Source organism: Rhinolophus hipposideros, assembly GCF_964194185.1.
Source record: "Rhinolophus hipposideros genome assembly, chromosome: 3".
In the NCBI taxonomy this organism is placed as follows: domain Eukaryota; kingdom Metazoa; phylum Chordata; class Mammalia; order Chiroptera; family Rhinolophidae; genus Rhinolophus; species Rhinolophus hipposideros.
In genome coordinates this window covers 8,824,291-8,845,510 of record NC_138049.1, presented here as the reverse complement: position 1 = coordinate 8,845,510, position 21,220 = coordinate 8,824,291, and the positions used below count along the sequence as shown (strand labels likewise).

At 47.6% G+C, this 21,220-nt stretch overlaps 1 protein-coding gene across 2 annotated transcripts in view; it reads left to right on the top strand.

The window, feature by feature from the left end:
- Positions 1-21,220, top strand: part of ZDHHC14 (zDHHC palmitoyltransferase 14) — a 263,676-nt gene that overhangs the window by 220,161 nt on the left and 22,295 nt on the right. For both annotated transcript variants that reach the window (XM_081044309.1, XM_081044310.1), the window contains exons 6-8: positions 9,899-10,001; positions 11,113-11,222; positions 15,021-15,123. In XM_081044309.1, the coding sequence (XP_080900435.1) occupies positions 9,899-10,001; positions 11,113-11,222; positions 15,021-15,123 (316 nt within the window). The remainder of the gene's footprint in view (positions 1-9,898; positions 10,002-11,112; positions 11,223-15,020; positions 15,124-21,220) is intronic.

The following is a 21,220-nucleotide window of genomic DNA, read 5'->3' as shown; positions in this document are numbered from 1 at the left end:
AGCTGTCCTCTGATTAATGGCATTGTTGCCTCCATCCCGTGCTCTCCAGACCTGCAGTCTGTGTGGAGCAAGAATCTACAAGGCACGGCACGCACCTCTTAAAACAAGGGAGGTTTTCTGGCTGAATTGCCTGAGCACAGGACTAGAGTCTAGTGTAATTTTTGCAAGTGATCTCTGCAGAGTGTTCTCAGGCAAGGAAATAACTTACGTTTAAAATTGTTCAGTGGCCTTCAATCGCATCCTCTGACCATGATATAAAAATACTTTGATGAGGAAGGAGGACACAGGCAAAGGTTTCTCACCATGGATTTACTATACAAAACGTCCAACCGAAAACAATGTCTTCGATGAAGTGAGATTAGAAATAAAAATGGCTAATGAACAACCCACCAAGACCACTCATCAGAAATACTGACAGGAATGATGAAAACATCGATCAACTAAAAGCTCCTCATCAGACCCACATGAAACAGCAAGACTTTAACAGAAAGGAAACAACCAGCTCATTCAATAAGCAGACCAGGACTGGATGGGATCTCATTCCAGAGTGTGGCCAAGTCAGGGTGGAGGGAAGGAGTGCAGGAGGGGGGCGGCGGGAGGGAACAGCTTTAGAGGCTGTGGGTGGAACGCCTGGCTCCTTTTCACTGGCAGCCTCTTCCCAGTATGCACCTTCAGCCCTGTCTGTGGTGAGAAAAGGGGGAAGGAAGCTTGCTGGCCTCCCTCTTCTTCCTCCTCCTTCTCCACCTCCTCTAGTCTGCTCCCTGACCTGAAGCCATTTCTTCCCTTTCATCTCTGCATCAGAGAAGCAGTGAGGTGCAGGTTTCTAGGGCCATGGGACGGCTGCCTGGTGCTATGAACTTTGAAGAACCTCCTGGCCTTCCCTAGGGAGAGGGACAAAAGGAGAGTCTTCTCCAAACAGGATGTCACTGGTCCTCAGTCCACATAGCCAGACAGGTCCCAACAGAGGAGACCCACTGTGCATATGTTTCCTTCAAACTCTTTTTACTGAATGCCCACCGCATGCAAAACCTGCTGGGGTTACAAAGTCAAAACCAAACCAAAAACAAAAACGATCCGTCCGGAGTTGGAAGCACATTCCATCAAAAGGGGACAGAGCAGCGATGGGGGCAGCATGATTCATTTTTCTCAATGAACATCTGTTGATGCCAAGATCAGGGCTATGACTCTGATTTCTTAAAAGCAGAATAAGTCTTAAGTGTCATAAAAAGAAGTCGTAGAATGCACTTGAAGTGGGGAGTGAGGTCCAGCAGGAAGATGTACACCCTGCCAGGAAATCAGGAAAGGCATAGACAGGTGGCATTTGCACGGGGTTTGGAAAGATGGGTAGAGTTCTAACAGGAGAATGGAGAGGAGAGGTCCCTGGCAGAGCCAAGGGCCTGAGCCAGGCCTCAGGTGGGTGTGCTGGGTTTGTAGGGAAGAGCAGGCCTTTTCTAAGGCTGGAGCCGGACTTGAGTTCTCTCAGCCACTGGGCAGGGTTGGCAGGGTGTGGCACTGCAGACTAGCGGTGCTGGCAATCAACGCTGGGGTCTGCCCTAATGGTATAAGCACACAGATGCTCTTACCGACTAGCTCACATGGTGGGCAAAGCCCAAAGGCGCTGTGATAGCTAAGCCCTGGGGAAGGAGGGCGGGGAGGGCAGCAGTGATTGCTCCCAGGAGGGGGGATGGGTCATGACAGCGCCAAACACCAGTGAGGAGCAGCCCCCTTCCCCCGGCCACTGGGGAACCAGCTCAGATTTGGAGCAGATGAATGACATTAGAGTAAGGTTTTGTTGCTCTTTTGTTTTTGAGGATATTCGTCTTGCAGCAGGGAACAAATGGAGTGAAATAGTGAGGAGACGTTTGCAGAGGACAGGCCCGGAAATCGAAATCCAAGCCAAGCTCAGCTGGGAGCGGGAAGGAGGAGGAAGGGGTCAGAGCGATTCTGAGGGTTCAGCCCTGGGCACAGGGGCAGGTTTGGGGAGAAATGAACTCCGTTTGCGATATGTTTACCCACAGAACCTAAGAGATCACACACGGGAACCAATACAGCAGCCTAGAGTAACTTTAGGGTCCTCTGGAGTTACGTGCATGAGATGTGGAAGGAAGGGCAAAATCAGGCACCGGACAGTGACCACGTTACAGCCGCAGAGAAGCGTTTCCAGTGACAGCGTCGGGAAGCCCAGCGTCCAGAAGCCACTTGGCCGCGCCTCTGCTCAGGTGGGGGAGGTGGAGCCCTGAGGACCAGGTGCCCAGGGCCAACAGCCGGAAATCATTTGAGGAGGAGCCTGGAGAGGGGAGCCCTGCCCATCAACAGCCATTTCAATGGACCAACGTTAATGTCCAATTAAAAGGATTACAGTCATTTTCAATCATGACTTATTGTTCAGCGCTCCCGAAACAAAGAGTTTTCAGTGGCTGGGAAATCTCATGGTAATTAATTCTACATTTGTGGAGGCTTTGGACAGAAAGCCTTTTTATCCCCAATTTGCAGTCATTTCGAGGCACACTCCAGAAGACACGGATGGCCATCATTGTGTTTTGATGGAATGTGCTAGAAGGCGTGGAGTTGGCCCGAGTGCCCACGTAAAGGAAAGACACCATAGGCCCAATGGAAAATTCAGGAGGGCAGCACAGGCCTTCCTAACACTAGGCTTTCAGGGCCCGTCCAAAATGAGATCTGTTCATCGTCGCAAGGACCCCAGGAAATAGATAGGAGAGGTGTCCTTCGGTCTGGACCTGCACTGAGAGGTTAGTGACCCCAATTTATACTCTGCAGTGTTGCCAGAACGGGAGCCCGGTTCTCCTAACTAACCACCAGGGAACTGAGCCTCCTTCCCACTGTCCCCACCCCAGATGGAGGGAGTTTCATGGAGAATAAGCATCACATTCTGCTTCATAAGATCACAAAGTGGGGGAGGAGTGGTTTGGTTTTTAGAATTGCCCAAGTAATGAAAGAACATGTGCTCACTGTAAAAAGTTTCAAACAGTCAGAAAGGTAAGAGTCAGAAGGAGGCCTTTGCTCTTGTCTCTTTCTTATCGTCCTGCAGGAATCCTTGCCAGTTTTTATGGGTCCTTCCAGATCGTCTTCTACGAGCTTGAACACATATGTGTGCTTTCACGCACCCAGGCCGGTGTACAGCTGGGGAAACTGCTTGTACCTCAAAGGGATCAGACTCTTTGCATTGTTCTACCCTTTGACTTTTAAAAGTTTCCTGGAGATATTTCCATGTCAACATATAGATCTACCTCGTACTTTTTTCAACTGCTTTATAGAATTCCAGAACACAGATGAACCACAGTGTACTTTTCTATTGATGGATATTTAGATGTCTTAATTCTTTCACTGCTCAAAAAAATGCAGTAGTGAATTTTCTTATGTGTATTTTCTTGTGCACATGGATTGGTATTTCTCTAGGATTTACAACTAGATGTGGAATCGCTGAGTTGAAAGTGAAGCGTATTTTAAATGTTGACTGATGTGCCAAATTGTCCCCTAAAGAGATTATACCAATGAATTTTCCCATTTCCGCGCACCTTCACGCACACTGTGTGTTACCAGTTCTGTGATGTTTTGCCAATTTGATGAGCTGAAAAAAATTCATTGTTTTAACTTTCGTTTTCTGGATAATCTGTTTGTATGTATTTTCATCTTTGTTTGCCTTTTTTTTTTCTTACCACAATGTGTCAATCCATACCCTTTGTCCATTTTTTAACTGGGCTATTTGTTCTTTTTCTATTAACATGTTCCTTATGTATTTTCAGTAATAATCTTTTAAATATCTTTTGCCAATATTTTTCTCCCAATCTGTTAACTTTATTTTTTTATACAAAAATGTTTCATTTATTAATGCAATCAATCTATAAACCTTATACTATGTGGCTCTGGGGCTTTGTGCCTTATAGTCTCACCCCAAAATTTTACAAATAATTCCTTTATTTTCCTTTATGACCTTTATATTTTCTTTCTTAAGTTTGGCACAGTAATTTGTCTGCAATATAATTGTGTGTGTGTGGTGGGAGCTAAGGTCCTAATTTTATTTTTCCCAAATCTTTAGCAAAGGGTCTCCATACGGCTTATTATTCTGTTCTAGCAGTTCACAAACGTGTTGGGCTCAGGACCCATTTACAGTCTTACAAACAAGACCTTTTGTTTATATAGATGATATCTATTTTTACATATTGTGTTTGAAATTAAAACTGAGAAAATTTTAAAACACAAGAATCCACAAAGAATCCAAAAAAATTGCATCATGTAGCCTCCAGAAGCAGCCGCTGAGTGACAGAATGAGAGTGAAACTGGTAAATAATGTTGGGATGTTTACGGGAAACTAGTTTTGACCTGGAGGATCCCTGAATGGATCTTGGGGACCCTAAGGGTCCCGGGCCACACCTTGAGAACCAGACGTCTACTGTTCCACCACTAAATTGAAATGTCTTCTTCATCCCGTATGTCCACGAGTCTGTTTGAGATTCTGTTCTGGTGCTGTTCTCACCTTGCTTGTCTACCAGGAAGGCTTCTCTCGCTCCCATCCCCATGGTGTTCTTTGTCAAAATTTCTTACTTTTTCTTGCACACTTTCTCCTCCTGGTTAATTTTTGAATCAGTTTGTCTGAGTCCATTTTCTTAAATTCCAGTTGCAATTTTTTGGTTTGTTTTTTGTTTTGTTTTTTAAAGATTTTATTGTGGAAGGGGAACAGGACTTTATTGGGGGAGCAGTGTGTACTTCCAGGCCTTTTTTCCAAGTCAAGCTGTCCTTTCGATCTTAGTTGTGGAGAGTGCCGTTCAGCTTCAAGTTGTTGTCCTTTCAGTCTTAGTTGTGGAGGGCGCAGCTCAGCTCCAGGTCCAGTTGCCGTTGCTAGTTGCAGGGGGCACAGCCCACCATCCCTTGCGGGAGTCGAACCAGCAACCTTGTGGTTGAGAGGACGCGCTCCAACCAACTGAGCCATCTGGGAGCTCAGCGGCAGCTCAGCTCAAGGTGCCGTGTTCAATTTTAGTTGCAAGGGGCGCTGCCCACCATCCCTTGAGGGACTTGAGGAATTGAACTGGCAACCTTGTGGTTGAGAGCCCACTGGCCCATGTGGGAATCGAACCAGCAGCCTTTGGAGTTAGAAGCTTGGAGCTCTAACCGCCTGAGCCACTGGGCTTGCCCTCCAGTTGCAATTTTGATTAGAATTATAGTGACTTCATAGATTGATTTGGGACTACAGCACATCCTTATTGCCTATTATAAAAGCATCTAGGAGAAAAGGATTTGAGAGCCTGAAAGATGATGGTCAAGTGATCTCGTCTGAAGGGTGTCAGGGACTTGCCATTTTCAAAGTGTTTGCCATGTATTTCACCGTGAAGTCAAGGGCCCCCATCCCAGGCAGCATGATGAGCCGGCACTCAGGTGACACGGGCATGAGCCATATTTTCCTATCTCTAAGGATTACGGGGTCATCTAATTGATAAGGAAAATATGCTGACAGATTCTGAACCTAAATAAAAGAATTACATGCTGATGTAGACATTCAACCTAGAGAACAAAGGGAACTGTCTCTGATTCTGACCTTACATGAAAGCTCTTCCCATAAGTAAGCGTCGCCTATTCCACTGTAACTTTTAACGGGGAGAAAAAAAAAAAAGAAATTCCCAACGGCATCTGTTTCTTATGTTTAAATATCAGAACCCAAGGCAGACCCACCACAGAATAAAACAGATGAGGACTCAGGGGCACATGTACAGTGCCCACGGAGCAATCTCTTAACACGATGTGACACCCAGGGCCTCATATGCCCAGTGCACAGACAGGAGAGGGCCCAAGGCAACACCTTGCACTTCAGCATTCCCTGGCTCTTCTGGAATCCAGGGGAGTTTGGTTAATGAAATAGTTTGAAATACACAAACTTTCTACAATAAATTGTCATCTGGATTTGGCACTAGGCAACAAAATCAGGTCCCCAGCCTGAATGCAAGAATGTGAAGAGATAGGCAGTGACATAGTAACAGAGACAAGTTCTTCGCGCATTAGACAAAGTCTAAAGCCATGGGACTGATGTCACAGGCAGTCTCAGTCTTGCTGCCTGTCCTGTGACACTGCCATAGTTTGGGGCCTTGGGAAGGCTTCTTTCTCTCCTAGAAGTCTGGAGACCAAGTTCTAGTTCTGTTCTGCCATGAACTGCTGTGTGAGTTCTTAGAAGTGGCTTGACCACTCTGAGCCTTGGCCTCCTATCTGTAAAGAGAAGAGATTGGAATAAATCAGGGCATTTTGACTTGGGGGTCAATGTGTACCCATGGAGAGGTGTCAGGGGAGTTTATAAGCCTCCTGAAATTAGAAGAAAAAAATTTGTGTGCATTTTTCTGAGAAAACAATGGGAACCCAAAAAGTTAAAAAGCTTTGGTTCCATGATCTCTCACCTTTTATGACTCTCCAAAACCTGAGGTGTCCTCACCATTCTGCCCAACACTGTGGCCATGTCATTCAAGGCCATCTCCCCTCGCTTACTTCCCATGGGAGATCAGGCCCCTATTCCCTTAGGACTGGGAGCTCGTCCTCCCCCACAGAGAACACACACTCCTGGGAATGCATAGAAGCCCAATGGGGGCCATCTGCCCATCAGCCTTTTTCAGTCCTTTTTAATTCTGTAATCAGCTAGTGAGTGCCTTGGGCTGTGACATCTTGGGCTAGGGACTGAGGAATTAAAGACATGCCCCGGAACACAAAAGGGCCTCGCTGTCTTACTGGGAGTTAGGGGAGACATACAGGCTGGCAGCTGCAGCTGCTATAATTTGGAACTCTGATGCAATAAACGTCCAAGTGCTTATTAAATTGGCTTCCAGTGGAGTTGGCATGTTTCCTTTTATTTCTCTTTTTAAAATATCAGTAAATGAGTTTTTATACATTTAAGAGAAATTTTTTTTTCTTGATCTTATTACGGCATCGATGTTGTCACCATCTAGCTGTTGGGTCGGCGAGGAGATATGTTGTTCAGATATTTGTACTGCAGTCTGACAGTGAACTTGGAGGGGAAGGGACTCCTTCAGCTGCCACAGGTTCAGGAATCCCTGACAAGGTTCTCCTCCAGCACAAGGGAGGGTCAGCCTAGAGCCACCTGTCCCTCAGCAAGAATTAAGAAAGGAACCAGCCTATGGCTTTTCTCTCATAGCTGTAGAGCTAGACTTCCAGGGTTCAAATCCTAGCTCTACTATATCTTAAATTACTTAACTGCTTTCTGCCTCAGTTTCTCTATAAGTGAAGTGGGAATTGTGCTTCTCGCTGTGTTACTCTGAGGATTGCCTTAGTCCCCGTGAAGCCTTTGGAACAGCACCTGACACATAGCCCGTGATGCCAGCCATAGTTATGAATGATGATGAGTATTCCCTAAGGTGTACTGGGAGAAGCCTCAGCTGTGTGGGGGAGAAGCGAGAGGAGTGAGCCGCCGCAGTTTGCATCCTGACTTGAATTCATGTCATTTTGATACAGCTGTGAGCTAACCGTGAAACTACATTCTGCTATTTATAAAATGCTGCTAAGGCACACGAGATATTAACATAGAAGCTGCATTTTTTTGTTGTTGTTGCTGCTCTAAACCTTTACAATTCCATATCCACTGGCAGCAATGCCTCCTTGTGGGGGTAATGAATGCAAGTGGCATTGCAGAAGGAGCAGCAGCCAGAAAATGGGGAGGAGCCACTTAAAATGCTGTCACTCACCTCCACTCTTAATGACAGTCTTTACATGGTTCACACATATGAATGTTCTGGATATTTGCACATCCCCATCTTTCTACCTGGAATGTAAACTTGTGGCGATGCATAGTATTTCTGAGATCAAAGTTCGGCTCTTGTGTTATTCAGTAAAGAAATCTTTGCTGCCATTTTTTTATTCTCTCTTTTCTACTTTGTCTCCTGCATTGCCTTCTCTTTGATCTTTCTATCTCTTATCTTTTCCTCGTCTCTACAGATCCCTTGCCAGTGTCGTCTCCATTGATGCACCCCGTTTTCCTGACTCACCTTCCTACACGTCTGCTCTCACACCAGTGTGGGCCAGGACTCCCACGTGGGCTGCCTCCCCAGTCTATCCCCTCTTGGGTGGAGGGATGACAGGAGGAGGAGGGAAAGCAGTTAAGCATGAGACCCTCTTTGCTACAAGGGCCACCATTCATGCGTCCCCAGGTGCACACCGGGCCTCCCACCATCCCCATTTGCCCACCCGAGTAATCCTGGGAGAAATGAAGGGGTTGCCCAGGCTGGTGGCAGCTCTGGGAGGGGTCTGCTTCTCTGCATCTCTCTATTCTCCCATTGTTCCTCCCTACTCATCCATATTTATCTGCTTTTCCAAAATACTGACTTGGTTTTCTTCTTCTCAGAGATGTAACTGCTCCTCCCTCCCATTTACCTCCTTCCTCCAGGAGGGTGGGCAGGGCCATCTGGAAGACCCCAGCTGCTCTGGGCTGTTTCTCTCTCGGCTAGCTAGGGACATTCTTCTCCTCCTGAGATGTCCTTTTAATTCCAGGGTGGTGCTTTCTTTTGAGCTTGCAGTTTCTAGAAGTTTAGACCTTAGAAAAGTAAAGCATTTTCTGCCTCTCCCAGAGCAGACCCAGTGGTTTTCCTGTTGCTGAAAGTCAGTCGCCAGCCAGGAGCCTTTTCGCCTCTCCTGCTGTGTGCGGCCCCACAGGCCGAGACAATGGCGTCCATTGTGACGTGGAGAATTATGGCACTGCCCTGGATAATGTATTTTATTTCTGTGGTCTAAAGATGAATTGGATACAATCCTGCAAAAATCAATGGTGATACATTACAGCATGGTCTATGGCTTCCATCCTTGGAAGCATCGGGAAAGCATGAGTATTTACTCTCTCTCCCTGTAGTTTAGGGTAGAGGGATGCGTGTATATATTTAAACTCCCAGACCTATGATGAATTTTTTTTCTGAGATATATCTGTAGCTTATGAACAGAGTTTTGTAAACCTTTGGGGACAGAGAAATTCTCTAGTCTTTTCAAATTGCCACACTCTTGGTTGATTTCTCTATTCTGTTGAAGAACGCCAAGCTTTCTCTCCTTTGGTTACAGCACACTTGTGGAACTCTAAGTTCCCCTCATTCAGTGTCTGCTGAGCAGCCAGGTTTCCCTGTTACCTATCAAACAGCTGAAGACAGCCTTATACGTCAGGGTTGGCTGAGGGTCAGGGAAAAGGTCCCCTAAGTAATAATGCCCCTCACCAGATGCCACTCTGAGGAATGCCCCCACTGGGTCAGAAGCCCACCCACAGGTGGGAGCAGGCAGCCACCAAAGTATGGAAGGGCTGTCAAGAGACAGAAAGCCATGAAGATAAGCCCTGCCTGGGCTACAGCCATGGGCAGTCACCCCTGCACATGACTGTCAACTGTTACTGGTGTGACAATTTGCAGCCTCAAATCAGGTTGGGAGAGAAACCTGTTGGGACTATAGCCCTCCGCATTCAGAAGCCAAAATTAGAGTCTGATTGAATTGATGTTCAGTAGTGAGTCCTTTTTCGGGAGCCTGGCCTCTGCCGACTCCAGCCAGTGAGTTTCCTGGGTTTGCTGCCACCGTGAGGGGCAACACAGTGAGTCACAAGAAAAGGCGAAGGTCAGGTGGGGAGGGCAGTCAGAGGAACTGTCACCCATGGAGAAGTAAGCAGGTCATGTTCAGGGAGCCCACCAGCCATTTACTGAGTGCAGATGCAAGTGGCAGGAGAGTGGGGCATGGGGCTGCCGCAAAGGTCACCCTCTGGTTAGGGAGCCCAGTCGATTTAGCTGGTGCCAGGCCAAATCAACAGACATGCAAGAGGGCTGGATGTCGGCCTGTGCTTTCCTGTCCTGGTCGCAAGTCCGCCGGCTCCTGGGGGACCCTACGCTTCCCATCCTCCCAGTTCACTTCCTTGACTCCACCTTACCGTGCTGGAGGCTGTGGTGTGCTTCTTCTCCGTCTGGTCTATTGTTGGGCTCTCGGGTTTCCACACGTACCTGATCAGCTCCAACCAGACAACGAATGAAGATGTAAGTTCCTGGTGGTATGGGGCCGGGGTGTGTTCTTTTATGTTCAGCAACCGAGGAGAAAAGGGACAGAGAAGATTAGCGGCCATGTCTTCCACGCATCCCGTTTCAGATGTGAGCCCTTGGAAGCAAAGAACGTGCAGACATTTCCTCTGTTCTCCAGTTTCTCTGTTGGAAAGCTCTAAATTGTCTTGCTTTCTGGCCACATCGGTTAGATACTAAGATCGGCCAAGTGACACCCAATTCTGAGCCCTGAGGAGGAGATTCTGTTCGCTTCCTTCCCAGTGGTTTTGTGAGCAACTTGTCACCCCTCCCCTGAAGAGAGGCCAGGGCAGGCTGGCATCTCAGAGTGAACACATAGGCCTGCCTTTTAGTTACCATCTCTGTTCCTTTTTGGAGGCAATCAGCTGGACCCAGGGTTCGACTTTTTGTCCAGGATTACATGCCTATTCTTACTATGGATGGAGAGGAGTTATGAAAACAAGAAGCACAATGCTGGAAAATGTTTCTTCATAAGTCTGGTCCTCTTTGCACTAAATATTTAGATTCTGACCGAGTCTCCATTAGTGTATGAATTAAATGTCTCAGAATCACTCAGCTTCCCTTTAAGACTTGAGAAAATCGGTGCTGATGAGATATGTGAGTTAAGAGCGTATTAATACACGTTTTTTGTATTTGGTAACTATGAACGTTAGCATCTGAAAAATTATTTTGGCGACACTGTGAGGCTGAATTCAGATGGTGTGTAAACTGGCAATTAGGGGAGCCATGTTAACTCTTGGGCTCCCATTCATTTAATTACTGTTTAGCACACTAAATGTGCATATGAAAAAAATCTCCACTGGCTTATGTGAGCTGACCTCTCAATGCCATGTAGCAGAAATAAGAGATCATTGTCCCCAGAGAATGTTACTTTCTCCCCAATCTGACCTGGGTTATTTCCAAGTTTGGGGTAAATGCCAGTTTTTCTTGACAGAAGTGTCCCCATTTCTGTCCTGCTGAAGAAATGAGTAAAGATGATTTGCATTCATTATGGACTTCTCAGGGCCCAATTTGCCTGAACTGTGGCATTGATATGAAGGATACTGCGTTACTGACTCTCCTTTTCTTTCAGATTAAAGGATCTTGGTCAAATAAAAGAGGTAAAGAAAATTACAACCCCTACAGCTACGGAAATATCTTTACAAATTGCTGTGTTGCCCTGTGTGGGCCCATCTCTCCAAGGTAAGACTTAGAAAGCATCATGCTCTTTACCAGATCCCAGGAAAGCAGACACCTTAGCTAAGTGAGCACAGGTGAGACCTGGCCATACAGCTGGGGGATTGGGTCAGACCGCCCAGGAGACCACCAGGTCTGAGCTTCACTTGGTGCCACGGGGACACGGCCTTAGAGAAACAGAGATCATAGATATCTCGCTGTTTGTTGTGTTATGCTGGGTACCTTTTTGGTTCTTCCACTGAATTTGTGTCACATTCAGGGAAAATCCCCAAAAGGTCAAATAGGGAAACTAAGGTATGTGACCTCATGAATTATTGAATGATGTTGAGTGTCAGTGGTAAGCAGGGGGCTGTGGTTAGCATAGTGAGGGAGACGTAGGAAGCAATCAGAAAACCTGTGGAAATAAAGGCTAAGAGCAGAGTTATATAGAATGTAAATGCAGAAATACTTTGGTGGGAGAGATCCGTGTGACATGAAGCGGCTGAGATTGTGGTGATGATTATAAGACAATAATAATATTAACGGCAGCAGCTGACATTTATTGGACAGTATTAGGCTCTGTTCTAAGTGCTTTATATGTGTTAACTTTTAGAACCTCACTCTGTACCTGTGAGGTAGGTACTATTGTATCTCATTTTATGGGTGAAAAACTGAGGCACAGAGAGGTTAAATAATATGCCCGAGATCACACAGCAAGTAAATGCTGCCCAGTCAGGGCTCACGCCCAGTTGTCTGACATCAGCACCCACACGTGCGCTTACTGGGACACGCTGTCTCCACATCAGAGTCACCCACATCCCCAATAGAGTCAGCTCTTAATTCTTTGTGAGTTACACCCATGGAGAATGGTTCCAACACATCGATCAGAAGGGACGGGGTGGTGTTTGTGTTGGACCTCCCTCTCCTTGCCTTCTCTCTCCTCTCTCTGTCCTGCCCCTCCCAGCCCCTCTGCCCTTACGAGGGCCAGGGCTTTTCACGGGCATCTCTGCTAGCCCCGCCCCCCGAACAAGGTCCCGTGCCTCAGACAGGGGCTAAGAATCACTTGTGTGCCCAGAATTGTGCATTTAAGTTGCTTCTAAAACATTTCCAATGTGCTCGTGAGAGAGAGAGTGTATGTGATGTGTGTCTTCCTGTTTCCCAGTGAGATCTGTAGACCCACATTCAGTTCCCCTGTGCAGTGTCCTCAGTGGGGACAGCAGGGTGGGCATGGCCAAGTTTGAGGGAAGGGTGGGGCGGGAGGGGGGGGTTCATCCTCATACAAACCTGGCAGATGGAATGGAAAATTGGAAAGACTGCAGCACGGTGCTGTGGGTCAACCGGTCCTAAGAATTCCGTTGGTCACTAATACTGAGCAAGCGCTGTGGGGCAAACTGCAGGGTGCAGCTTCCTGGGCAATACAGACCCGGTGATTGCAAATCCTCACAGTGATGGAGGGGCTGTGATGGAGGGCAGGATGCAGGTTCCAGGGAACATAGGTGGGCTTCCCAGAGGAGGTGGCTCTCCTAAAGGATGAGTAGGAATTGGGAGAAAAGCATTACGAAGACAGGGGGAAGAGCATGTGCAAAGGCTCAGAGGGGAGGGGAGAGCCTGGCTTGTCAGAGGAGGAACTGAAGGAGTTCATGAGTGGGAGGGAGGGGTCAAGGAGGCCCAAGGTAAGTGATGAGATGAGGGGAGCCCAGCCAGGAGGGGCTCACAGACCATTCTGAGAACTAGAAGGAAACGTGTGGCAAAATGTCACACTCGTAGGTGGTGGCTGGTACATTAAACAGGCTGAATACATAGGATGCAGGCCGACAACTTTATGTTTTTCTCCCTGCTGTCCCTTCAGACTCTCGTGGTGACCTAGTTCTTTTACTGCTCCTGGGTGAAATCCCCTGAGAGTCCCTTAATGTCCTCTGTCACTTATGGGGGAAAAAGGACTCAGGCCACTTCCATTTCCTCCGAAATAGTGTCATTTCAGTGACCAGAACTTCAAAGTTCATTGAAGGTTAACACTTTCCATCCCTTCACGCCTCCCCAGGTTGGGATTTCTACATATCTTTTGGGGGGATACAGTCCAACCCTGGAGATGCCCCTGTGAGTCGCTCCCCGCTGGCTGTCTCCCAGGGACCTACATCTGGCCGCTCACCCCCAGTCCCAGCCTCCTGCGGAGTGCCGATGACCCCTTTCTCCCAGTCATCCTTCTTTGCTCTTTCGCCTTCAGTCTTTTATACCCTCGAAGGGGGTTACACACTTGGTCTGCGAACCGCTTTGACGGTCCTGCATGGATGGTCCAGCACCTCCCTTTGGCAGATGGAGGTTCTTGGTGCCTGTTGTTTTTTCTCTAAACTTGAGGTTTCAACTGACACTGACGCAGGGAGCATTCCTTTTCAAGATCCTGTCACAAGCATTTTTTAATGGCTTGTTCTTCCGTCACTTGAAGACCTGAAGATTGTAGTTGCAATGATCCTATCTTCTCAAAGCCAAACACAAGTTAGAGCAGTGTCCGCAGCCCTGCCCTCCGCCTGGTCCCAGGAGAGCCACACAGTGACGGGGGAGGGGAAGGGTGGGTCCACAGAGGACACGCCCATCTATTAGCCCAACCTCCTGTTGCCCTTTGACGTTCCCCCCTTAGACTCAAGTTCAACACTGAGACTTCACTCAAGGAAGCTCTTTGGATGGCTTCACTCCTACCTTCTAACCAGCAACGGTGCCATAGTGCACAGAAAAAAAGTCTTCAAAAAAAAAAAAAAAGTCTTCAGAAACATGTTCAAAACACTTGTCTTTGGGAGACAGAGGACCCATTTTTATTCATTCAACCAATAAGCATGTGCTCAGCACCTACTGGCTGTCAGTTGTGGAGACACAGTGGTTAAGAAGACCTTATTCTTGCCCTTGAGGAGCTCACAGTCTATGACAGACACAAATGTGGGAACAGGCAGTGCCAGCAAGATGTTCAGGGACCTCCTTCGGCCCAATCTGCTGGGGCCAGAGGCCGTGGCAGAGAAAAGATAAAGCCTGCCCTCGGGAGCTTGCAGGCTGCTAGACTAGACTGTAAAGTCACCGTGACACCAGGAAAACGGTGAGGGGTGCCACGTAGCGCTAATAGAAGCCAGAGAAGGGGTGGAAGCAGGTACAGAGACAAGAGCAGCAGCTGTGGCACTTTTGAACCTGGCCGTGAAAAATGGGCAGTGGAGTGGAAGGGGAAGTGACTTTGGGAAAGAAAAACCAGAGCTTGAACAAACATTCGCAGCTGGCAAAGCAGAGTGATTACGGAGTCCGTGGCTTCTGTCCCCAAGCTGCACGCCAGCGCGTGGCAGGCACTGACTCAACTGTGGCAGGAATGAACCTGCGAGCGCCACATATGTAATAAGAAGACGTGGATTTAGGCTGGAGAGGAAAGTTGGGGACAGATGTGTGAGCCTGAAGGCCAAGAGTAGGGGCCTGGACCTTGTTCGCAGGTGATGGAGTGGCCTGGGAGCGCCCCCCAGCAGGAGGGGTGACGTGACCAGGACACAGCGATAGGAAAAATGCTGATGGCGGTGGGGACCACGGACAGGGGGGCAGAGGCTGGTGGAGCTGAGGCCAGCAGACGAGGCGGGGTCTGCAGCAGGGCACAGGGAGGGAACAGAAGCTACAAGCAGTTTAAAAGGCAGACGTGACAGAACTTGGTACCTGACTACCAAAGGTGTGTAGAGCTGTCTTCCAAGGTGCCTAAGGTGGGGCCCACCACAGGAAGAGAGACCCCCAAAATGGAACTTAAAACAGTGTTGATGTCGTCTTTGGCTTTTTATTCACTCTCTTTCTCCTTGTTTTCTCTTGTAGCCTAATTGACAGAAGAGGGTACATCCAGCCTGACACACCACAGCCAGCTGCGCCCTCCAACGGGATGGCTGCCTACGGGGCCACGCAGTCGCAGAGTGACATGGTAGGAGCGGCCTGCGGTGGGGCCGCAGCTCCCTGCAAAGCCTTCCCTTCCACTTCCATGCTCACTAACCCAGTACCAAACCAAGCACCTCGAGGGCTTCTGGACACCCACTGACCAGAAGGCTCGGATGAGGGGAGTAGGGTTGTGGCCGCCGAGTGACTGGTCAGTTAGGGGCTGTGAAGGACAATACACACAAAATCTCTTCAAGAAACTGCTTGTGGCACCTGGTGATGGAAAGTCCCCGGAGACAGACCAGGGTGTTGTCTGGAGGGTGATAGACATCTGCCTGAAGCAGGGCTGCCTGTCTGGATACCCCCTGTGTCTCATTCTGTCCCTTTGCCTCAGTATGAAACTGGCTCCCTCAGCCCCTTTTAAGTGTGCAGTGGATAGCGCTGCTGGTTCTCCCACTCAGCCAAAGTCGTGGATTCGCCTTAGGGCGAATAATCAGACAAGGTGCTCATTTCTTCACAGCAAGAACTGACCAGGTGTCTCTCCAAGGAGGAGTCACAGGTTGTATTTCCGTGGCCGTGTGGAAAGGCAGGCTTTGTTTCCAGGCTCAGAGGGCAGACTCAGGGCAGGTGTGGGGGCTTTCCACGGGCCCCTGAAATCACAGCCTGGCTGGCCCTGACCATCAGAGCCTTCAGATCCCTTAGGCCATGGTCCTTCTTTATCTGGAACAAATTTCCCTAAAGAAGTTCTGCGTTTCTGAAAGGGACCCATCTTACGGGTCTTCAGCTCTGTCCGCCCTCTAGAGACCTAAATCATCCACAACAGTTTCCATGGCAAACAAGTCAAAGACTCTCCTTTTGGGGTAGGCTGGGGGGGATCACAGCCTCCTGGGCCCCTTGTTTCTGAGTAGGAAGAACTGCAAGGGGGAAAGCCAACAGTCCCGAGACTGCTTGCTAATCACACTAACCACTCAGGGCTCAGGGAAACAGCCTAATCCCAGTGACGCCCCGGCTGTGTTTACAGCCAGGGAAGCTGGGCGCCAGCCCCCCGCAGAACTTGCTGGGTTTTTGGGAGTGCTGGTGTCTTGTTTGTGTTGGCTTGCTTCGCTTTGCTAATAATTTGTCATCTTTGAAAGAAAGTATGTATACATCAAAGTCCCGGCCACGCCAGTCTGTAAGGACATCTTGTTCTGTCTGCACTCACTCACACAAATGGCCCGGAACTTATTTTTGCAAAAGACGAAAATGGGGAGAGAAAGAGTAAAGAGACCGGCCCATGTTTATTGAGCATCAGCCCTGTTCAAGACACACAATGACTGGTATCTCGATGGGTCCCAAACCAGCAGTGGGAAGTGGACATGCTTTTCTCTCACGTTTTCTTTATTTATTTTAAGATTTTTTATTTAAATGTAGCTAACATACACTAAGGAGTGATCACCATAAGTCCAGCAACCATCTGACACCTTACCATGCTATCACAATATTATTGACTATATTCCCCATGCTGTACATTACATCCCCTCATTTATTTGTTTTATACCTGGATACGTGGACTTCTTAGTCCCATTCATATCCCCTCCCTTTTTTAATATTTCAATTACAGTTGACATTCAATATTATTTTAGATTAATTCCTGGTATACAGCATGGTGGTTACACATTTATATAATTTAAGAAGTGATCCCCCTGACTAGTCTGGTACCCACCAGGCACTATACATAGTTATTACCGTGTCATTGACTATACTCCCTATGCTTTACTTTACACCCCCATGACTGTTTTGTAACTACCAGTTTGTACTTCTTAATCCCTTTACCTTTTCACCCTGCCTCCCAAACCCTCTCCCATCTATCACCCTGATAAATCTAGTACCCATCTGACACCATACATAGTTATTACAATATTATTGACTGTATTCCTTATGCTATACCCTACATCCCCATGACTACTATGTAACAACCCACTTGTACTTCTTAATCCCTTTTTCACTCATCCCCAAACCCCCATCCCATCTGATAACCATCAAAATGTCCTCTGTATCTATGGGTTTGTTTCTGTTTTGTTTGTTTATTTGGTTCTTTAGATTCCACATATAAGCAAACTCACATTGCATCTGTCTTTCTCTGTCTTACACTCCACTCAGCACAATACCCTCCAGGTCCATCCATGCCACCGCAGATGGCAAGGACCCATTCCCATTTATGGCCAAGCAATATTCCATCGTATGAATGTACTACCTCCTCTTTATTCATTCTTTCACCCACGGACACCCAGGCTGCCTCCACACCTGGGCCATTGTAAGCAACGCTGCAACAAACATATGGATGTGCACGTCCCCTTGAAGCAATGTTTTGGGTTTCTTCGGCTAAGTGCCCAGAAGTGGTAGTTATCAGGCTGACTGACTTTGGGGTTTGTCTCTCGTGATAGCCTTTGTTTTAGTCTATTTCATCTGACATAAGTATGGCTACGCCAGCTTTTTTGTTTGTTTCCATTTTCATGAAATATATTTTTCCATCCCTTTTGTTTCCATCTGAAGTGAGTCTCTTCAGGCAGCATATGTAAGGGTTTTGTTTTCTTTATCCATTCAGCCCTCCTATGTCTTTTCAGAGGAGCATTTAATCCATTTACATTGAAAGTAATTGTCGATAGATATGTTACTATTGCCATTTTATTATTCATTATTTTGATCTTTTTTTTTTCCACCTTAAAGAAGTCCCTCTAAGATTCCTTGTAATACTAGTTTGGTGGTGATGAACTTCTTTAGCTGTTTCTTGTCTGGGAAACTCTTTATCTGCCCTTCAATTCTAAATGACAGCCTTGCTGGGTAGAGTAATCTTGGTTGTAGTTCCTTGCTTTTCAACACGTTGAATATTTTGTGCCTGTCGCTTCTGGCCTATAAAGTTTCTGTTGAAAAATCAACTGACAGTCTTATGGGATCTCCCTTATAAGTTACTAGTTGCCTTTCTCTTGCTGCTTTTAGGATTCTCTCTCTCTTTAACCTTTGCCATTCTAATTAAGCATTTCAGTGTGGGCCTGTTTCAGTTCATCTTGTTTGGGACTCTCTGCACCTCCTGGACTTGAATGTCTATTTCCTTCGCCAGATTAGGAAAGTTTTTGTCATTATTTCTTCAAATAGGTCTCAATCCCTTGCTTTCTCTCTTCTCCTTCTGACACCCCTATGATGAGAATGTTGTTGCACTTAATGTTGTCCCAGAGGTCTCTTAAACTATCCTCATTTTTTTTAAATTCTTTTTTCTTTTTACTGCTCTACTTGGGTGTTTTCTGCTACCTTGTCTTCCAAATTGCTGATTTAGTCTTCTGCTTCATCTAGTTTGCTGGTGATTCCTTCTAGTGCATTCTTCATTTCAGTTATTGTATTCTTCACTACTGACTGGTTCTTTTTTTTTATGGTTTCTGTATCATTTTATGCTTGCTATCACTTTGTTGAAGTTCTCACTAAGTTCCTTGAGCATCCTTATTGCCATTGTTTTGAACTGTCTCTGGTAGGTTACTTGCCTCCATTTCATTTAATTCTTTTTCTGGAGTTTTCTTCTATTCTTTCATTTGGGACATATTTCTTTGTTTCCTCATTTTGGCTGCCTTTCTGTTTATTTCCATGTATTAGGTAAATCTTTTACATCTCCCAGTCTCGGCTGGTGGCCTTATGTATAGGTGTCCTGTGGGGCCCAGTGGCACAGTCTCCCTGGTCACCTGCTCTGGGTGCTCTAGGAGTGTCCCTTGTGAGGGTTGTGTGCGTCCTCCTGTGATAGTTGAGCCTTGATTGCTATTGGCACATCAGTGTGTGGGGTTGACCCTCAGGTTGACTGGCTTGGGGTTTGGCCATGTCCACAACTACAGGCTGCTATGCGGGGGGCTGACCCCACTGAGTGGGATTTGCCCCAGCAGCCTCTGGTGCCTTGAGACCACCTTTCAGATGTGCCAGTTGTGGGGCTAATTGTGTGATGCTCTGTTGTGGTCTCAACCCAACCTCCAAGTATGTTGGTTCTGGGCCTCTTGTGAGGGACTCTGGTGCAAGCCCATGTCACACACTGCCTGTAACTAGCCCGGGGCTACACGGTAGGAGCTACAAAGCGATCCATGGTTGTTCACTGCCTGCGCTAAACCTGTAGGTGTGTGGGACAGGCATCCCTGAGAACTGAGGATGGCTGCCATGAGTACCAGACCTGGGATAGCTCGCAAAAAGCCAGGACACTCCAAGGCTGCTACCACCTGCCACCTTGCTTAAGGTTCAGCCATTGCTAAAGCCTTGTGCGGTAGATGAGTTGTGTAAGTCAGGGCCTCAGGGAGTCACTAGAGTGGGAAGAGTTGTTGTGGGGACAGAGCCCCAGAGATCAGTTTCCAGGCTCTCGGCCTCACGTGGAGGGTTGCTGGCTCAGGTAATAGATGGCCGTCAGCTGTGGCTAGTTGGCTGTCAGCTGTAACCAGTGAGCCATTGGCCACTAATATAACTGCCATGGCTTTGCTAGCAGAAAAATGGGGGCTAGCAAGAAGATAGTGGCTGAGGTAGCAAGCGTGGATTGCAGTTAGCACAGCAGATTGCAGCTAGCAAGGGAGGTTGGTTGGCAGAAAAGTGGACGGCAGGTTGTGGATCATGTGGCTTCTGCTTCCTGTGTCTCCAACCCAGCCGCCAGCGAGAATATAGTGGTATGACTCCCCTACCTATGGCTCCATGGGTGTTCCTTTTTGGCCTCACCATGTCCTGTGTTCTTACGTGGGTAGCGGTAGCTGAGACCCCGCCTGCCGCCCTGCATGACAGTTGTGGTCAACAGGTTAATGTAGACTCTGGTTTGGTGCCAGTGCTGAGCCTGGAGCTACTCAGCAAAAGTCTCAGAGCACACGGAGGCCAGCTGCCGCCCATCTGGGTCCTGAGGACTTTGATAATTTTTCAAGAAAGAATGCAATGCAGGTGGCTGCTCATGGAGTAAGTGCCTCTGGTGTAGTTCGAGTTGGGTGGGGCGGGGTCAGCAGGATGGAGCAGCGGAGCTCACCAGGCCAATCAGATTAAGATTTGCCTGAGTGGGGGCGGGCTCACTACAGGAAAGATGGTGCCCACCTGCCTGCTGTACAGGAGGAGAACCTCCTCACAGGGAAATGGCAACTGTCCTCCAGCCCTCACTCCGACGGCCCCCAAATTACTGTCCCTTCACCAGAGCTGAAGGTGAGTGCCTGCGAGTGAGAAGTCTGTGCTTGGCCTATTTATGAGAATGTCTGGGTTTCCCTCATCCTTCTGTCCTACCCGGACGGTCGGAATCTCCACTGTTTTTCACAGCCGTGTGTTGTGGGGGCTTCTCTTCCCAGCACCAGTACTCTGGGCTGGGGAGGCCGGTGTAGGGTTAGGGTCTCTTGCTCCTCCAAGGGAACCTCTACGGCTGAAATATCCCTCCCAGTTATCAACTGCCACACAGAAGTTTGGGGCCTACTCATTTCCCGTCTTCACCCCTCCTACCAGTCTCGATGTGGCTTCTTCTTTATATTTTCAGTTATAGGATTTCCGTTTGGCTAGACTTCAGATGATTCTCTAGGTTGATTGTTCTATAATTTAGTTGTAACTTTAATGTGTTCATGAAAGGAAGCAGGCACAGTGTTTATCTACTCTGCCATCTTGGATCTCCTTAAAAGAATCTCTATCACTTTTTTTTTAAGCTAGGAGAGGTTGCTTATCTACCCAAGGGCACACAGCCGTTAATGTGTGGATCTAGACCCAATCTGATGACTCTAACACCCATGCTCACTTTGTACACTACATCCTTCATGTGTGTAGGCATTAGAGACAAGTAGATCCACACTCAGAGGTCTTTCTCGGCTCTCAGCAGGTGTATGACAAATGTCCTATAAAGACAGAACTAACCAGAACTGTGACCACAGCATCCACTGATCACTATTCTGATTTGTTTGCACACCTGTGTACATAGCTCTTGTTCATTCAGCAGCTCTTCCCAAGTCCCTACTTGGGTTAAGGACTCAGCTAGGCATTAGGGATGCAAGGTTTGTAGGGAACACTCCCTCTACCCTCAAGGTCAGCAGTCCAGGAACAGGGCATAAACAGATACATGAAGGACATATTACAAACCTTCACTAGATGAGACCACTGATGCCTGTCATCCTTATCAAAACCAATCAGCTTGCATT